Here is a 20,101-nt window from a genome sequence, read left to right on the forward strand (position 1 = left end):
CCAGCCTGGCCTTGAATGCCTTCAGGGATGGGGCATCCACAACTTCCTTAGGCAACCTGTTCCAGTGACTCACGTTTGTTTTCAGTTCGCCTCAAGAAACTGTGTTCTTCCACCACATGTTCTGGGGCTTTCTGCTGTCTCTCCTCCAGCCTTCCAACAATTTCCCCACTGTTTGCTTCTGACTTCTGTTTAAAAAATACACTCTGAGATGCACTCACTCAGTTCTCGGTTCCAACTGCAAATCATCTGCTTAAGCATAGGCACTTTGACACTCATGGTCATGGTGGCATAGAGACCTGTTTTTGTGCCTGCTCATGGTATGTTTACAATGCTACAGTCAGGCCTGATGGCTCTCAAATTGCAAGGGAAGCTGAAAGATAAACTCCTGGATATCAGGAGTGCCTGTGTTTGGGCAGTGATAGACTCTTTTCCTATCTTATGGTTAAACAAGTAACCAAGCTTACTGTTTTATTCTGAGCACTCAGGGAATTCCTAAGGTGTAGAAATGTAAAGAAACCTTTAGGATTGACTATATGGTATTGCTGTGATTAGTGTCTCCTTCAGACATGCCAAGAATTTAACTGAAGGGGTTAAGACTTGCTCTGTTTACAATGTGCATCCACCTTCCACCTCTGTCTTGCTTCTGTCATTGCTGAACTATATGTTTGTAACAGCCTCCTTGTTTTTCAGTAGCTGTTGAGTGTTGGCAGCCTTTCCTTTCTGCAGCTAAAGTCACTCACTGGAGGAGCCATCAAAAGCTCAGGGTGTAAAGAGGAATTAAAACTTATTCACAAGGTTTGAGGGTAAATCATAGACAGTGTCTTATAACTTGGATGATAAATCCTGACTCTTTACCATACGGAGTTAGATGTTCTGTGCTGATTTGAAAGTAAATAATATCCTACTTCTCCAGGAGGGTTGACTTTGGTAAAGGTTACTCATCTAAGTTCTCACTCTAGTCCAGCCCCTGCTTATTTTTCATGGCTGTGAGCGTCCTTTACTCAGATAGTAGTGTCTTAGGTTTCCATTAATTTCTCTTCTGTATTTAAAGAGACTGATTCTTAAGAAATTCTTTCCTGGCTTTGCTTGGCCCACTGGCTGACCTTCGGCAACTTCTTTCATTTTGTTTTGCCTCTGTTTCCTACTTGGAGTATTCATGTGTAGTGAGAATATAATAAAGCATTATGTTTTGTGACAATTCAAGTACTTTTAAGGGGGGAGAGACTTGAATACGAAGGGAAATACTTCATGAATAGTTGTTGCTGTTATTTATTATTTACACTTTAATGAAAAAATAACTCGATGAAACACATTCTGGAGTTATACCATGCTCCCTGGAGTTCAGTGAGTGTCTCCCATGTAATTTTGAAGACGGAATTTGTCCTTTACACAGATAAAAATTTAATGAATCCAACAGCAGTGCATCTGCCTTTTAGAGTAGCTAATAACAATAATAAAAGGGCCATCAGCCCCAAGCACTTATAAATTTCATTGGAGTTTCGTTCCAGGTAGATATTTCCTTTCAGTTTCTGCCGTATTGTTCCAGTGTCAGTGAAACTTCCATACAATATTCATGCTGCATCCAGGCTAATGAGAATGACAGTCATTCAGGACACAGGACTTGTGCAGTGCTTAATTCTCACCTTTGTATAGTAGGTTTACAGGCTGGTATATTTAAAGAGCAACTTGGTGTTCTGCTCAACTGATGTTTACTGATGTTGTTAAAACAGCTAACTTCTCATCTTTAGACCTACCATAAAACACCTTGATGTAAATTACAAAGTGCCCTGCTAATTTAGTTTGTGTTTGTTAAAGGTTGTTAATGAAATAGCCACTGAAGCTTAAGTAGACCCTGCGATATATTATGTATAAAAATGTTATGCAACTTACTGCTTTTAGTGGACAATCACGATTCTTTTGGAACTTATGATTCTGACAGGTATCTAATTACATTGAATTGCTTTGAAAAGCATGCATTTAGGGAGTACTTTCACATGATGCCATTAGTGGGGATTCTCACAATGATTTTCCCTAATATTTTTTCAAGTTAAACTTAAAGCCCAAATTAAACAGTGACAGACTTTTTTCAAAGGCTTCTGTAGAAATCTGAAAATACACCCTGGGTTCCTGGTCTTCAAAAACACTTAGGTGCATGTATCTCATTTCTTTCAGGATGATAAGGTGACAAAATCTTAAAGGCTTGAAAAATTTTCTTTGTGGTAACCTTGTTAGAAGCTACTATTCTGGTATTTACATAGGTCATTCACAGTTAAAAGTTTTTTGAATTTGAATACATACATATATACATGTATATACATATTTGAATACATATATATCTTAGAACAATATATGCAGAAATATATATATGGTATATATATTAAAAAAAAAAAAGTAAATAAATAAGAAGTAAGTTACTAAGATGTAGCTTATTACATATTGGAGGTGTTGGCACAGCTGCCCAGAGAAGCTGTGGGTGCCCTATCCCTGGAGGCTCTCAGGACCAGGCTGTATGGGGCTCTGGGCAGCCTGAGCTGGTGGGGGGCAGCCCTGCCCGTGGCTGATTTTTAAGTCCCTTCCAACCCAATACATATAAAAAGTATTGTGGTGCTCCCACTTCTGTCTCTGGGTCTCAGGCCTAAGTGCTGGGATCTGACAGCACACTTTTGTGAGCCTGTGGCAGCTCTGTGAGCTGCCTGTAGACCTGAGCAGCCCACAGAGCGGCCATTTGCCTTCCCTCATTGCGGTGCCTGATGCTGACTGGTCCAGCTGCTCCTGTGCAGCTGGAGAGCCGCAGCCAGGCTGACCGTGGCTCTGCAGCAAGCAGTCGTCCTGCTCCTGCTGCTTTTGCTTCGCTGCTCTTTTTGATGACAGCCTACAGAGCAATCAGATTGGCAGAAGCGTTGAGCTTCAGAGTGGCAAAGGTGTGCAGTGAGTACTTTTTAATCATAACTGTGTCATAAAGATGGCTTCTTACTCTTTCCCAGTGCTTGTTTGTGGAAGGATGTTTTCTCAGCAAGCCTTTTGCTCTTTAGAAAGAATCTGCAAAAGATGATAATTTCTTGTTTGACGCTTAGTGGAGGAGGATAAATCAAAGCACTTCTTTGCTGTCCACTCAACAGGAAAAAGATGATTATCAAAAAGCTGAGCAGACAAAGCTGTATTAAGCAATCACTAAAAGTTACCGTACAAAGACAGCGCCCTTTTCATTTCTATTGGCAGAGAGCTGAGATGTCTGATATGTTCGTTGAGGGCCTTTCGATACGTTCCAATTGACTCTTGCAGAGTTTTTGTATGTCATGTTTTGTTAACTGTCTTTCTGAGAGTTCTCTGTGTTAATCCAGTTGTGTCCTTTCCTGGCACAGGATGCAGCATTTGAAGTGAGCCCTCCAGTAGATAGTGCATATACTAGAGACTATCCAGCAGCCTATGCCCAACTGGCACTCCTTTGAGTCATAATGCAGATCTGTCATTGGTTTGCCACTGCATAAATTGAGAACAATGCTCACCGTTCCTTATGCAGGTGCCTGAGAACTGTCTCCTAATTATTTGCCAGTACTGTGATGAAGATATTTGCTATGCAGTGCATATTTTCCACGGTTTTGCTTAAATGTTTCCTGCCTGCCAGCATTTTGTATAACTTAACACCTGTGAGAGCCTTTGGCAAAAGTGTTGAAGAGCGGCGATCGAATCATACTGAGGGCAAGTTGGTAGAAGCTGTAGAAAACTGTAATGTGTTTATGTGTGAGTATCTAACCCTCCTAAATAATGGCACGCTCCCCATCAAGTATGAATGTCCAAACACCTAACAAATGTTTTTATTTTTGCTGTGCTGACAGAATTTTGGTAACAGCTAAAATAGCACTTCTACCTTTTACAGTGCATTGGCTACTGTACTGAGAGAATGACAGCTAGCAAAAGCTGAAAACTTCCCGTGATTTTTTAAATACTATATTGGAGTTCAGCCTTATTCAGTTGAGTATTTATCATAGAAACAAACTGCATCCACAGTCCTTCCAGTGAGCTGGAAGATATAATGTCAATGAATAAGGAGGAGCACAGGAGAAGAGAGATAAAGCCAGAAATGAGATATTCTCCAGGGATGCTTGAAAAAAACCCCATGATGTATTTATTCATTTGCTTTATTTGAAGCAGTATGGAATGTAGTGTGCCTTTCCAAGCCCTAAGTAATGTACATCAGGATATGTGTACAGTCAGGATGCTCAAAGTTAGCTCCTACAAGGAAGCAACTTTTTTTTTCTTCCCCAAAAAAGCAGTGTGTTTGCCATTTTTTACTAACTGCTTTGCTTCCTGGGACTGCTCAGCATAGCTCAAATCTCAGCTGCCTTCATCACTTGTTTGAAATCTACTTCTGAGATGCCTGAGTTTTAGATGTGAAGGATGAAAGATTGGCTGAAGACCTTGCCAGCAGGGGACATTTTGTGTTCCAAATAAGTAGGCTTGCTTCTTTTGTCACCAAACTATACAGAAAGGTGCACTTCTGTGTAACTGCAAATCTTCAAACACTGTCTCCTAACTTGCTTTTTTGTGCAATTGCTTGAGCATTTTTTTTTTCCTTTGACTTTTCAACTTTGCTCTCTTCCTCCCCTCTGCTGCTGCCTCTGTCTCCTGCTTGCACCACAAAAGCACGCAGCCCGCTCGAGAGCTCCGTGCCCTGCCTAGCGACACGCACGCTGGATGATGAAATCCAAGTGCAGCGCAGCCCCAGCGTGGGATGGCTCAGTAAGTCAGAGACTGGGATGCGGGGAGTGGGCTGGGGGTCTTCCAGAAGGATGAGTGGGTGACTGGCATCAGCTGGTGCCTTAATGCTACTGCTGCATGAACAGGGAAAAGACTGGAAGTCCATTCTTGAGGGAATGGAATAGCTGCTATACTGGCTGCCCATTTACCCTCACCACACCCTGCTCTTTTTTCACTCTTTTGCTTTATTTGTTTGTTTTTCCCTCCATCTATAGTGGAACAGGTAGGTCAGTCTGCACTCCCTTTCAGGCAGTAGGCTATCTTGTAACCCATCTAGCAGAATTTCATTCATGTGTTGAAACATCCTTTGGCTGTTGAGAGGGTTTCATGAATTTTGCCATCAATGTAATAAAATAAATGCAAGGAAGTTAAATATTTTAATTTCTATATAAGTTAAATACAAAAATAAGTTTCCTTTGTCACATAGCTCTCAGACGCCTCCACCTTTGTCTTTCTGTGATGAGCTGGGCTTTTCTCAGGCTGCGTGTAATTTTATCCTTTGTAAAGTATTACTCATCGGGAGCCTTGCTGATCACAGAGGAGTGAGCTGTTCCCACAGGAAAGCACAGCCTGCTGCTCTGATGACATAGAGATGTTCTTTATAAGCCATGGCAATATGTAGAAATCTGAATTTCAGGATATTGACTGTGAAAGATGACTACCAAGCCTGTCAGTAGAATGAGGCAGTAAAACAGGAGTTTGGATTGATTGCCTTTCTTTTTGCACCAGTACTTTACTGAGCACAGCCAAGGAGAGATTCATGTTGCCTTTGCCAAAGAGATGGCAATATAATTGAGGCCTGAATCACGTAAATACCCTTAGGTAGCAAACAGTGTTAGGGTGATTATCATGTGCTGAAGTCTTTGGCTGAAATTTCAGCAGCAGAAACCTTTTACATTAATGATTTGTTTATGGCACTGAGAGTCTGTAGACTGATAGGCTTGTTGCTTTCTTCTGCCCCTGTATTTTATTATTTTTTTTCCACTCAGAGAAGCTGTACACCTGAGGACTCAGTCCCCTCTTTCCTGTCTTTCTCACAAGTGATATTGCTGGGCTTGCCACATGTTTCCTTGTCATGGTCATCTCCAGTGTTTGAGTTTGCTCTTATGAGCAGCTCATTACACAACACCAAAAAAATGCCACATCCTTCCTGACTTCAAGTCTTCAGTAGTGCAGTTGTTAGGAACATGAGTTTGGAGATCTAGGCTGTACAGATTTGAATGATGATGTCCACAAAGCCAAATGGCTTTTGGTACAGGTTTGCAATAACACGTCCTGCATTTGTAGCAGCATTACAGTGGCTTTACTTCACAGTCAGTATAAATGCAGGGATTTGGGGCAAACTTCTAAATGTAAGCTGCGACACAATCAAGTTTCTGAGGTCAGCAAAGATGGTTAAAGGTGATGCTTATGGTTTCCAACCTGTCACTGGCTGAAGTAAGAAGTAAAACAAGAAGTTTCTTTAAAGAAAACAGAAGAGCAGTGTTGAATTGCCAGCTAGGGACTTATGGGTGAGAAGGGGATGCTTTTCAGCCTGAGGATGTGACAAAAGAAGTTTCATGAGACCCTTCAGCCCCACAGGTCCATGCTTTTTGTGCAGAGCTTTGTCTGGTGCCCTCACTTCTGGGTTCCATTCCCTTGTCCTTGTTTGGCCTTGTAGAGGTAATGCTGCTGTTGCAGTGATGATTTAAGAGTATTTACAAGGCCATGTTTGTAGGGGAAATGCAGTATCTTTATTAAATAGTCAGAAGTGGAAAGGATGCAAGTTTTTTGACACGTTGGTTTGTCTGTATCTGAAATAAAAATGGGAAACCTCAAGAAAAGGATTCTCTGAGAAGAGGTAGTGTAGTTTGGTGTGATTATGTTGATCATGCTGGGAAATTGAGAGAAAAGGTAATTGCTGCTTGAGAAGCAGAGAGAGGCGATAGTTATTAGCCACTTCCTCTAGCAAGAAAGGTAATGTTCCAACAAATGTTCAGTCCCAGACTTCTAGTAATAGGGGAAATATATGCTGTAGTCCAGAAAGTTATCAGCTGTGAAAGCTGGGGACTCTCATTTTCAGGACTGGACCCAGAAATCTGTAAAACTGCCTAAGTGGTGCTCAGGAAATGAAGAGAGTTTCAGCACATGCCTTACTCTACAATTATGTAGCGCAGCTCTTCTGAATAAATTGTATTAAAACCATATTAAACAGCTCTTACATAAAGTAAAATCATCTGCATTTTCTGTACTTCCTCAGAGCGTTTTGGAAGCCATACTTAGTTCCTTCTCAGCTAGAGGCATTAGCCATGCCAAGACTCAAAGGTATCATGATAAGACTGGAAGAAGAGGAAATGGGTCTCTGCACTGCACTCTCCCTGGCTACAGCAGTGGAACAGCTTTCATGCACTGGTTTTGTGCAGGCAGGCAGTGTGGGATCTGCCTATCTCCATGGGTCTCTGAACTTCTCCAGATCTGTTTAACTCTGCTGAATACTTTTTTATTTATTTTCTATCACTTGCCAGCACTTGAGTGAACTGACAGGGATTTTGCTTTGAGTCACTGACCTGCATGAAATCAATTACCAGTGTGAACAATCTTCACATTTTAAAGGAGGTGCTTCTCTGCCTTTTTAATTGATTGTATTGGCTCAGATTTGTAAAACAGCCATGTACATTTCTATATAGAGCTTCAATCTTTCATTTTAATTTAACACTATATTTATAGATTTGTCAAAGATTTCCCAGAGTTTTGGCAATATCTGTGCAACCTTTCAAAGATAATTAGTCACACCATGTAAGAAAGGAGCCTTAGATTTCAGTAATGGGATTCAGGTTTCCAGGAACCTGCTTTTAAAAATATATATATATATATATAATAAATCCATCTTATCTTGTATTATTTATTAAATATCTACATCTCAAAGTGATGTACATCATTTTAGAAACTCAAAGTAACGTCTCTTCCATGTAAGAGATGCAGTATACATAAACAAGTTTGATCACTTTTTTCCTGTTATACATACATGCTTATCTCCTCTGTACAGATTCATATCAAACAGTCAATCAAGTGCTGTAAATATTTCTAAGTTTGGCTCGCTAATAATTAGGAGAATGGCTACTTATATATGTAGTTTAAACCAGTCCTTCAAGTGGCATTTCTCATGCTATGAATAAACATATTTGTAACTTAGTAGATATAGGTGGGATCTTAAGCCTGGCAAGCAGTAATAACATGAAGAAGAAAAATGATTTATCTTTTATAAGATACACTTGTGCTTTGCTTTTGCTGTGTTGTCATTCCTGGATGTGGCAATAATGCACAGCAGGTATACTGTGATTCAGAGCTCATGAGAAAGAATATCATAAATCTGTCTCTGTATATATGGAATATATTGTAAGGAAAGCCCAGCGTTGGGGGGGGAGGGGTGCCCAGATCTTTTTCTTATGACTCCTTGTATTTATTATTTACTAATTATTTTATATAACTATTAGCTATTTCTTGATATTCAGATATATTACCAAGTTCATTTTTCTGTGGGAGTTGATGAATGCTGAAAATTTGAACTTTCATTTTGTTACGAATATCAAATCATAAGTTTAATCAACGTTGTCTCAAAACATATACTAACTCAGAGATATCTCAGAATTTGGGAAGTGCCTCAGTGCAATCTCTGAGTGTTTTCTGTCTTTCCAGTTATGCTCATGATCAGAAAAACTGTGGTAAGAGCTCCTGTTGCTATGCTTCTGGTTTCTGGGAGGAGGGTGAAAAATTTCAGAACAATTATTAAAGAGCGTGCTGATTGTTGAGTGTTGGGATGTTGTATCCATCCCAGAAGTTTCTTTGCTATCTTACGATTTTTCTTCTTTCATGATTATGGCTATTTCTAGGTTTTCTTACAAGTCCTTTAGAACTGTTTTCATATATTCTGCTGCTCTTTGAGAACATAAGAGTAAATGGGGAAAAGTAGTCTGAAAGAGAGTAAGCAGTGCTTGAATGCCATCATGTCAAGCTTAGAGGAGCAGCTGGCTTTTGAGAGAGAAATGGAGTTTAAAGGCTTTAGCTCTTGGTCTCTGGTACTTTTCTTTCTCTCTGAAGTATCTGGTGTCAGGAACTGGAGACCTTTTTGCCTATTGATTTGAGACACATGTTTCAAACAGTAAAACCCTTAAGGTTCATGAGTTTAGTTAATATGGCTAGTGGTGAAAAAATAGAATTTTGTTATCTGCTGTTTCAGAAGACCAAGAGGTGCCAACCTTTCTCCCTGTGAGCTGAAGTATTGGGTGCAGAAGAATGCAGGCAGATAGCATTTCTGTAGGATAGCTATGGCAAAAGGTTGGCAGCAAGAAGGGAGTGTCCCCCTGCTCTGTAAAGAATGGGTGACCCAGTTGCCTCTTTCAGCAGCCAGTTGCTACTTTGCTTCCCCCCCAACCCACACAGGAATTAGGAGATGTCTTTAGATATTTTTTTGTAGTCCTACGAGTTGTGGGAGTGCTTTGGGTCAGAGGTGAACAAGGTTTAGAATCTTTCTATCCCATGTGCCACGTGAAGTTACAGAAAGCAGCCTATCAGGGTCTTAAATTGTCCACATCAACTTCCCACGTACAAGGAAAGGTGTTGCTGTAGCCTGAGCCTCTGTGTTCTTCTGACTGGATTTAAATAGGTGCTTTAATTGGTATTGGCATTGTTCTTACAGGCAGTCCAGCCATGACTCACAGAAATCTGACTTCCACCAGTCTGAATGACATCTCTGACAAGCCTGAGAAAGATCAGGTAAGCTTCAGATTCGGACGTCACTTAGTGATGTGTTTGGTTAGGAGCTGGGTGTTCAGGAAGGAATAGTTGTACCGGAGATCTGAAGAAGAAGAAGAAAGCAAGGTGAGTCAGTTATTTCCGAGTCCTGTTACAGATCTTACACATCATCAGCCCTTGTTAAACTCTCACAAGATGTGAAGCAAGTACCACCATGTGTGGAAGCTGCCTGGCATCCTGCTGATGTCTGTGAGAAGGGAACGGATGACATCCTGATCTTGATGTGTCTAATCTGCTTCCTGCTGAAAAGAGGTTCTTCAGGGGTTTCAGCAGAGGTCTCACAGCACAGTGGCTCAGGTCAAGCAGCACGCCAGGGCTTATATTCACAGGTGGATGGAGTAGAGCCAGAGCATTGAAGGGGATGTGTCCCCAGTACAGCAGCTGCTCTAATAGAACGTGTTGCCTCACCTTTGAGGTGATTCTGAAATACAGCCATGCTAAAAGGTAAGTGTGGAAGAACAGCCTCAAAACGTAGATGAATAATAAGGTTAAAATTGGTCTTTAGTGCCTGCAGAACTGAACTCTTTTTTTACCAGTCTCAAAAAAATTTATCTAATTTCTTAATGTTTGTGGTATTACCATGTGGACTTTGTGTGTGTTCTTGTCCTTACTTAAAGCTTAAGAGTGTGAGGGGTGTAGTGATTCTTTGTGAACTCTCTGAAACCTGGTGTTTAAATGAGGTCTCTACAAATTTCAAAAAATGGTCTTGGTTTATAAAGGGGGTTATTTTCAAAGCACGTCCATTTATTTTGGCAAATCTTTTTTTTTTTTTTCCCCCCACATCTCTCAACACTCTCTAGTCTTGTGATTATTCTGAATACGAATGAGATTTACTCTAGGAAATTATTTGGGTTAGATAGTATATGCTGACCAGCTAAGGAAAAACTCCAGTCCTTCAAATAATGCCTGGTTGTATCTTTCAGGAAGTGGAGCTCTTCCATAAAGTGACAGAGCAACATAACTGTAGAAAAAATTAGTTCTGGATAATTGAATGTGGCATACCTATTTTTCTCCAGTCCTCCTGTCCTTTATTCCTCACCTGGCATGCAGTTTATGCTACTGTTATTTTCAGATACTAAAAAGTATAAGTACGTTATTTTCCACTTCGGTATTTGAAAAATCCACACAAAGGGAAGAAATGGCTGGTAAGACAAATAGCCCCATAATGTTGTATGTGCAGAGTTTATGTAATAGAGCAATGAAAAAAATTCCCTCTAGTACCTGCTTTAACATACAAAAAATACTTCAGTGGAAAAAAAGAGTGCAGTGTGTTTTGCATTATTTTTTAGTTGTAACATACGGCTGCATTTATTTTTTTCTCCTAAATACTTTTATGTACGTAGCCACCCACAAGGAAAGAGTAATTGTAAAATCACTTTTTCACTGGAAAGACTGCTGGTTTATATTTTTAATTAGACTATAATTGGGGTCTTAGAGTGGCAGAAAACTAGGTCTGAATGTTGCAGCAGGCTTCTTAGATTTCAGTAGTACAAATGGTCTCAATTGTTCCTCCTACTGAAATATCTATGGACATGTACAGATAATAGAGTTTTTGTCCAGGATTGTATACTAAAATGTTTTGGTGGGTCTGATACTGAGTTCTGTTAATAAATCCAATTTTGAAATGTGCCCCAAAGTTTTTAGCTTTCAGTATAGATAATACTTTAATGTTTATAGTGAAAACTGTTACTTTTAAACTAGCAAGTTCCAAAAAGCCGCTTAGTTAATTAGCTCATGTCCTTCTGATGAACTTTGCACAATGGAACCCTTGTACTATATGCTTGTTGAAGCTGGTCTGAGAAATCACCTTAGCTCTCAATTTTCATTACTGATTGACTGAAACTCCTGTCCTGATAAAATCTGTGAAACTGTGATGATGCTTGGCAAATTTCTTGAGCAGAACTTAGCATGCTGTACAGGCACGAGGGAATAATTCATGGTGTTATGACAACAGGAGCTGGAAAGAGAACAGATTCTTGCCTTGACATCAGTGTGACTGGCTTTCATTATCTTGGTATCCCATCTGGAAGCCTAACAGTTAATGAGGCCATACAGTGAGATATCAGTCTATTGAAGAAAGAGGCTGTGCTGTTTTCTATTTATTTGTGTGTGTGTATCAGAGGTCAGTTTGTCTTTAAACTGTGACAGACTGAAATTTGTTGCTAACAATTGCTTGGAGCTATACTGGGACCAGATCTCTTTCATCAAATATTATTTTTGCATGTATAAAGGAGAGTAGTGTGTGCGTGTGTGTTTTAAAGGAAAAGAAAGACTTTGAACTAAGTTTTATATACATCAATAACTTTCCTGCCTACCTCCATCTTTACTTTCAATTTTGCAATTTTTAATATGAATTGGAATTTACAGTAGCGACAATAAAACCAGAATCCCCTTTTTATCTGTTTCTATAGGTTTTTACCGAGCAGAAAGACACCTTGGTAGAATTAAAGTAGAGGGTTCTGGATGCTCTCTCTTCAAAGTGCGAAGTGTACAGCTCAGATGATGTTTCCTGTCTTTTTCTCTTCTCCCCCAGCCCTTTGCCACTTGGAGAAGTGTTGGTGATGAATGCTTTGGAATTACAGTATGGCCATAAGCCCTCTGTTTATGAGGTTTGACAGAGCAGATTTTGTGACTGTCACACAGTACTACATGGAAAAGGATGTGGATCATCCTTTGGAGCAGCTCTTGCCCTGTAAAGTCCTGCTTGCTCTTGCCAGCAGGTACTGGACTCCCCTTGCTAAAAGCAGCTTAGCATCTTAAAGTGGCTTTACTTTTCAGTACCTTCAGCTTACCTAGGAGAATCTTCTTGCCCAATTTCAGTCTTCAACTCCAGGGATCTTTAACTTTGTGCATCTTGAGAAGCTGTGTCTCCACTCAGCAGCAGTTCCATTACGTGCTGTTGGAAAAGCAGGCTGGTCCTGGGCACCCACCTGCTGCATTCCCCAGGGTGTTGTAAGGTCTGAGTGGAAAGCTGGTGTCTCCTGTTGTATCATCCTGATATTTCTTTGCAATGTGTTTGGGATCCTTCTCTGTGGTGCCAAACCTGGGGCAGATCTCTCTTGGCAGTCTGCAGTTGCCACGCTGCCAATAAGTCATTTGTCTTCAGCAGGGACCTTCCAGATTGAGAGAAGATGGTGGGTGAGTCCTCTGCAGGCTCTGTGAATACTGAGGGGAGTAGTGGGGTGAGTTTTGCCATAAATGTTAAGATGACGAAGCGGGGATGTGACTGCTTTAAATACTGAATTGTCAATTTCAACTCCTTGTTCCTAGTAACAGGGGATTTCCAGTGGTAGGCTTTGAGGTTGGAGTGAACAAAAGGTCAGAAGAGGACACTGGGGGGAGGGAACTTTCTGCAGAAGATTGGAATGTGTTGGCATGTTATCTAATATACTTGATCACATCTCTTCTCTTGGAGCTGGCCTATTATTGACAGTGGTGCTTCGATGTGGGTGCTGGGGCAGTGCTGCTTTCAGGTGCTTTCTCGTTGTTTTTGTTTAAGATAATTGAGCTAAGGAGCAGTAGGCAGGTGAGACCTCAGCTACAAAAGCAAAAGCCCAGGTTGGCCCCTCCAAACAAAGGCAGCATCTGCTGTTAATCCTGGTCTCCTGAGTTTATTTTCTGGTCCCTGTGGAGAGCTGGGATTGTAGAGTCAATTGAGGTTTGAGGTGGGCTGCTGGTTACCTCTCGCATAATTGCCTTGCTACCTGCAGAAGCAGCTCTGCTATCACAGACAACAGCTAAGCAGCTTGAGCTAGGACAGATCTGTGCCATGACAACATCCAGGTGAGGTGCAGTCATGAGACAGAGAGATGTTACATCTGCTTGGGTTCTAGCTGAGGGAACAGCAGTGAGATGTGCTAGGAAGGACTGGACAGTTTTTAGGTTCTTCTTGAAGATCTGTTAGAGGATTCTCCATGAGGATGCCTTCCTTGAGGTTTGTCCTGTCCGGCAGAATCATTGCAGGAAGCTGAGAAAAGATACCAATGTTCGAAGGCAAATACATGGTGGAGGTTGTAGCAGCTGGACCATGCTCCTCCAGGAGCAGAGGAGAACAGTAAGTGTCCGAGGCAAGTGAGTGAAGATAATAATCCTCTGCTTTCTTATCACTGAAACCTCTATATGATGAGGAGCCAGGCTCTACTGCACTGATCCTGAACCTGGCTGGATGTTCTGCTCAGCTCTCTGGCTTTCTCCCAGAGCACAAAGGTGGATTTTGAAGACTGACAGCACTGAGGATAGGAGCATAGCAAGAAAATATTTACAGTGGTCCTAGGACACACTGACGTGAATACAGTGACTAGAAATAACAAGAGATAAGATTTAATTAAAATCCTACATAGCACTCAGATTTACCTGCAGTAAGCTTTGTGAGGTTGGTTCCTCTGCCCTTAGGGAAGGGATGGTTGTATGCTTACTTTGGATTTACTTTGATCTTGCTTTTGTTTTGCTTTTCTCATAGTCTTCGCTGTCTTAATACACTTTCCAGAGTTAATCTTCTTACGGGGTAACCATTAAGTTGTTGTCTGAGGCAAAAAAAATGAACTTAGAATCTGCCTCGAAAAAGGATGCAGTCAGGAAAGGATGCTTGGGCTCTTCCCAGAGGATCAGCAAGTGCTGCCCATTCCCTAAGTGCCAGGGTAAAGAGCCATTAGCTAGAGAGGAGAGGAAAGGAGCTCCTTGGCTGAAAGGCACTGAAGGAGCAGGCGCAGGCTTTACTTACAACTGTTTTTTTCCCCTCAAAGGATTCACCGGTAGCCTGGCTGTTAGCTTTGAAATCAGCAGCATCTGCTCAGTTATGCTATTGCTGAACTTTTCTTTAGGCTTCTATCCTATGTATTCTGTTGGATGCAGCTGACTGCAGGCCTCCTAGCCCGAAAGGAGAATTTAGTACGTGGTGTAGATGAAAGACAACGTTTTAAATATCATAGCACTCTTTTTTCCCTTTGATTTGTGAAAAGCAAATGATGTCAAAGCTGAAACAAGAAAAGAATAGTTAGCAAAATGTAGAGTTTACGGAAATCTTTAACTATTGGATGACTTGTTGCAGAAGTTGATCACATTGATTCAGCTTGCACATGTCTGTGACAGACAGAACATGGTGAACTAAACTCCTCTGCATCCGCATTACTGGCAGTTACAGCTTGTGGCCTAGGGAAAGGAGTATTAATAGTGCCAGTGTTTCTGGTAGTGCAGAGTCAGGAATGGTCTGGTAATGTTGTGTATGGACATCAGAACTGTGATGTCCCTGCTGTGTTGTTAGTATGTGGGCTAGTGTCAAATGAAGCTTCTTTGCACCATGCTTGAAAACCATCAGGGTCTTGTTCACTGTGTTCTGATGTCTTTGGATTTTTCTGCTTCTCTGTCATGGATTCTTTGTGTTTTTTTTCTACAGGTGAAACCTGGGAAAACAGTGAGATGCAACACAATGAGAAAGTAACTCTTCTGATAAAGCACAGTGTTGTCCACTTTAATTCATTTTAAACTTAAGCAGACCACTCAGCTCCCTTTCTATGGTCATGTGCATTGAACACTTTTTATGGTGGATCCACAGATAGTTATTCCTTCCGGTAGGACAGAAGTATAGACACTTTCTCTGAGGCACATTGTAACAACCAGAAAGATCAACACGATGGGATGGTGATGCAGAAGGTATAATGACAAAGAGACTAGTCTGATGAAAAGGTGTTAGAAAGTAAAAGTGCTCACCTGTCTGTGAAGATCTAGGCTTGTAAAGGAAACTCCACAAGTGAGGGATCTCTGACCAGAGATCCTTCCACAGTGACAGTCAGCCCTTAAATGAAGTCTAAGAGAGGTGCAGCCAGGCTCCACCCCTTCTGGTCACACAGGTGAACTGGTGAACTGCCTTCACCTGTGCTCCCAGGACTGACTCAGTCCTTTCCCCAGGTGCTCAATCAGTGATTCAGGCTGTGACTCAGCAGTTACCATACACACATTCAGTCTTGAATTTATCTTACACTGTTATTTCAAGACATTGAGATCTACTGATGATCACCAAAATAAGATAAACCTTTTGCCAATCAGGTCTCCAGCTGAACTTATAGGATAAAAGCTACAACAACAGGATATTTAATGATTGCTACTGGGAGGCCTTTGGGAGCAGAAGAGAAAGTAGGCTTTTATTCCCTTTTTAATGCCAGTTGGTAAACATGCTGTGTTGCAGATTTACAACTGGAAAAAAGAGGGGAACTCCAAAAGAAGCTTCCCTTTCCTCCTCCAGCACGTGTAGGAAGCTTGTCCTGTAGCTAAACAAAAGGCTAAACAAAATCTGTTGGCAGTACTAAGGATGCAGACAGCTCTATATGGTTAGCAGTGTATTATTAATGAAAACTGAAGTTAGATCATTTGCATGAACTGTCTCCTTTCTGCTATGAGAGCGATGACTTCAATCGTTGCTCTGCATTACATTTAGATTGCAAAAGAGACTGGTTCAGCATCCTGAGTGTCTTTCAGAAGTTGCCGTGTCCCTGACTCAGACTGCTCTGACAATAAATAGCTTCAATAGAGGACAATGAATTTTGATTTTGCTATTTTATCATGGTGCTTTATTCAGGATTGCTTGATATTTTGGCAATTTATAAAGATAAATAAGAAAGATGAGGTGTATTCCATTTCATTGTATTTGTATTGGCAAAACACTTCTTGAGGTAGCAGTGTGGAGAAGTGATTTGCCTTCTTTTTTTATGAGGTGTTGGCTGCAGCTAATGTACTGGCTATTTTCAGCTAGATAGGTGAACAGAGGCAGCAGGACTTACGGACAATTTCTTTTCTGTATTTCAATTACCTTGATCTGGTCTGCAACAGAGTCTAGTTAAAGCAGGTGCTTCTGGTGGATTACCCTACTGGGGAAAGGTAAGGGGGGGATGTACACATGTATATTTTAACTGCTTGCGCTAGTCTGATTGGACACTGGCATCTTGCTGCAGCTGTGAGCTTGACTGTTCCAGATCCAGGAGGTGGAGGAGTTTGTACTACCTCGCAAAAAAAGGGACAGGAGTGCTGAGAGTACACCTTGAAAATTAGGCTTAGATAATAAATAATAAATTTAAAATGATTGTCTTTGTGCCTTAGATCGTTAAAGCAACTGTGGATAGAAAGCATCATGTTTATATTAATGCTTCTGCCGTCTTACATGCATGCTAGCCAACTTATACATCTTATGTACTCAATGCACATAAGCCTTTCCAATATGTTTATGTCTCTTAGCCATTTCCTAGTTTTAATTGGTGTTGTCTGAACTCCTGCCAGCCTGCAAAACAGCCTTTTGTCAAAGAAAGGAGCTGTGTGGCTGTGACAGCTGAATCCTGCCAGCAGCATCAGGTGAGGGCCTGCACAGAGGAATCCCAAACTGACTACCTCCTCTTTGTAGCTGGTGGCATCCCACACTCCTGTCTGAGTTTATTGGAGCTCTGCCTGCACTTACAAGGGTTGCCAGTGTAATTATGCCATACTGGCAATTCTGCATTGCAGACCAAAGCCTACCCAGCCTGCAGCCATCTAACTGGATGATCCATCCTGGTGAGAAGCAATCCTGCTTCTGCTGCATGCTATGCACACAAAGAGATCCATACAGCTTTGGGGAAGCTCCTTGCTCAGATCTGTGTTATCCTTTGCTGCGTCAGCTACACTTGTGCAGCAGTGAGAGCAAGTATCCATATCAGCCTAGTGGCACCTTTGGCAGCTACTGTAAGAATGTTAAATCTGTTCTGGCCCTGGTTTTAGTGCCCATATGTTCAGTTGCACTGTTTCTCTCCTGGCACAACTAACAATGTCTGCTTGCCCTGTGAGATTTTACTAGTACTCCTTTTCCATCTCTTGGATTTCCAGTGCACCTACAGACAAAATTTTCAGTGCAGTTTTCAGCTTTCCAGTCAGATTCCAACTATGTTCCCACACATGGTCGTGTAGCTGCAGTGTCTGAGCCACAGGTGCTTCAGGAGAATGTTTATAAAAGCGTCCCCACATGATTAATGCATGGAAATAGTGGCTTTGCTTATGTTTAATATTTCTTAAACTGTGCTTGGGATGAGATCTCACTTGGCAGCATACCTTCAATTTTCACTTGGTTTATCTCTTTTGAGACTTTTCAAACCACATGGTGCCTGTATCCGGATCAAGGGCTCACAGTCTGTTGCGAGGAGTAAGAGGCAAGGCACTTAGCTTGTTGCTGTGTGGGAAGCAGGGCACAACTCTCGTATCTCCTCAGTCCCCACTTACTCAAGGAGTATTTCCATTGAAGCAGGTTGTTGAAGAGAACAAGTTTTTCTCGGCCTTTGCAACACTTTGCAATTTGTTTTCATGGTGCTAAGATACAGCTTTGTCAGTTATCTTTTGATTCCTGTAGTCTTAATGATTTGAAAATACTTATTTGTATTTCAACTGAGAGGGCAGTTACCTGTGAATGAAAGCTATTTAGAAAAGTCAGGGCAGAGCCATTCTGAGCCCCTTTATTGCTGTAGGAAGCTGGGGGATGGTGTGCTGTTCCCAGTACTGGTACTACTTCTGTTCCTTGTCCTGTGAGAAGTCCTCTGGTCATGCTTTGTTGAAATGTCCTTGGCAGCTCTGAATGGGTGAAGCATGAGGACATTTTTAATGCTCAAGATGAAAAATAAAGGGAACATTTAAAGAAAATCTGTTTTTATCCAGGACCTTTTATTACTGAGCTGATGCAATAGCATAAACAAAATGAATAATATATAGGAGATGTTTACTGACCTGGTGCTATCTCCAGTTTCAAAGAGTTTGTATGTGGGGACAAAAACCAACTCTGAATGAATATGGTCAGTTGGAATATTTAATCAGAGAGAGGCACAAAACCCTTCTTATTTGTTGTGGTGTGTGCAGTGCTTATTCAAATGGGTGTTTCCATATCAACAGGAAACCTATGCCAAAGCCAGCTCTAAAGTTGGCCTTGTTGAGAGAAATCTTCATGCCTTTCCTAGGGGAACTGATGGGATCCTACTGTTTGAAATGAAGTCCATTGATTAATGGTGAGAGCAATTCATTGCTTTTCCTGTTTGAACAACATCTCCTAATCTCCGGAGTCACAAGCAAAGATTGTTAATTTCTATGTCTGTCAGCCTGGATGACCTACTTTCACTCCATGGAGCTCAAATGAAAATAACTATTTTCCAGTATAGTTTGTTGCCACCTTTTTTAAAAGACAGGAAATGTTTCTAGGAAGTTTAGTTAACTGGAATTTCATTTACTTTGGCCTTTTGTCTTGATGCATAGAATAGTTTTGCTTGCGTAGTTTTTCCCTACAGTGTATCAGCAGAGCACGTTGCGTGCATTCCTTGTGATGGAGTTCTGTACGTAGACAAAACACAGAGCATTAAAGGTATCCTTTTAGGTAAGCATTCATAGAAGACGCATATGTAGATGGATTCAGAAAAAAAGAGATAAAAATTCCTGGGGTCTATTTACGTTTTTTTTTTTTTTTTTTTTTTACACAGACTCTGTTAAATTATGTACCACTTCCCTCTTTTCCATTTATTTCCCCTGTAACTATGGAGTGGTTTGTTCCAGTGAGCCTTTGTTCACTTGACCTCATCTCTGCATGCTCTCAGGCAGTCTGTTGCTGCCTGGCAGACTGGAAGATTCCTCATGTTGCGCTTAGCTTTGATGTAACAGGAGTTTGAGGAACTGGATCCTTTTTCCCTGTGATCAGGGACCGTTAAGCCTTCATTTAGTTGTACAAAGCACTATGCATGCAATTAGGCTTTCTGTGGTAATCTGTATCATCAGTGCAGATTTTGAACGCTCAGATTTTGCTGTGCTTTGGGTGCAGGGAAGAGCTCCTCTTAGTGGAGTTGAGTGAGAGCTCCTACCTTGCACAGGGGAGGCAAATTAACTCTCACTGAGGTTATGGGAAGCAGCAGACTGGGGAATCCCAACCTCTGCCTGTACCAAGGCTGTGCCTTGCCTCTGACACCAACTGCAGACCTGGCTGGATCTCCTGCCACACCATGTGCCATGCAGGAATGGGAGCCTGTGGCAAAGTCATACCCTAACCTTCACATTGGTTCCTCCACTTCTTTTTGGCCCCAAATTGAACACTGGCTATTTTTAATACCACGATGCTGGATGGTTTAGCAAATGTAGAAATGCTACATGGTTGAGTAAAAAAGACCAGCTTGGAATGGATTCTCTGGTGGAGGTGCTAAATATGACCTGGTTGTCTTCTGCCTGATAAAGTGCAACTCAGACAAGAAGAGAGAGACTTGTAAAATGATGAATGGCATAAAGAAGGTCTGAGCATTTCCTTCCTTGTATGGGAAATCCCTAGTAGCTCTGTTTTTTCCAGACTGGCACTTGAAAAATGTGTCACCTTGGACTTTCAAACAGACACCCAGATATGGTAATTTTCATTTTTGCCAGATACAGTGTTCCCAATTTTTCACACCAGTGGAGTTTGCTTTGGTCATTCAGTTCCACTGATGACAGCAACTAAATTATGCTAATTGGGAAGGACAATTTAAGCATGTGCTTCAGTCCCTTTATATTATGAAGTAAGTATCTGATTGTAACTTCC

General features: G+C 41.3%; 1 protein-coding gene and 1 long non-coding RNA gene across 2 annotated transcripts in view; one reads left to right on the top strand and one right to left on the bottom strand.

The window, feature by feature from the left end:
• Window positions 1-3,560: 3,560 nt before the first annotated feature.
• LOC100540841 (electrogenic sodium bicarbonate cotransporter 1-like) overlaps window positions 3,561-20,101 on the top strand; it is a 53,195-nt gene continuing 36,654 nt past the window's right edge. Inside the window, exons 1-3 of the mRNA XM_031553257.1 lie at window positions 3,561-3,741; window positions 4,561-4,740; window positions 9,434-9,510. Of these exons, the coding sequence (XP_031409117.1) occupies window positions 3,561-3,741; window positions 4,561-4,740; window positions 9,434-9,510 (438 nt within the window). The remainder of the gene's footprint in view (window positions 3,742-4,560; window positions 4,741-9,433; window positions 9,511-20,101) is intronic.
• LOC109367208 lies at window positions 13,982-15,372 on the bottom strand. Its single transcript, XR_004159505.1, has 3 exons — window positions 15,256-15,372; window positions 14,270-14,522; window positions 13,982-14,072 (listed from the first exon to the last, which is right to left on the bottom strand). It is a non-coding gene; the product is annotated as an uncharacterized LOC109367208 (long non-coding RNA).

The sequence above is a fragment of the Meleagris gallopavo genome, chromosome 4 (assembly GCF_000146605.3).
Source record: "Meleagris gallopavo isolate NT-WF06-2002-E0010 breed Aviagen turkey brand Nicholas breeding stock chromosome 4, Turkey_5.1, whole genome shotgun sequence".
Classification (NCBI taxonomy): Eukaryota; Metazoa; Chordata; class Aves; order Galliformes; family Phasianidae; genus Meleagris; species Meleagris gallopavo.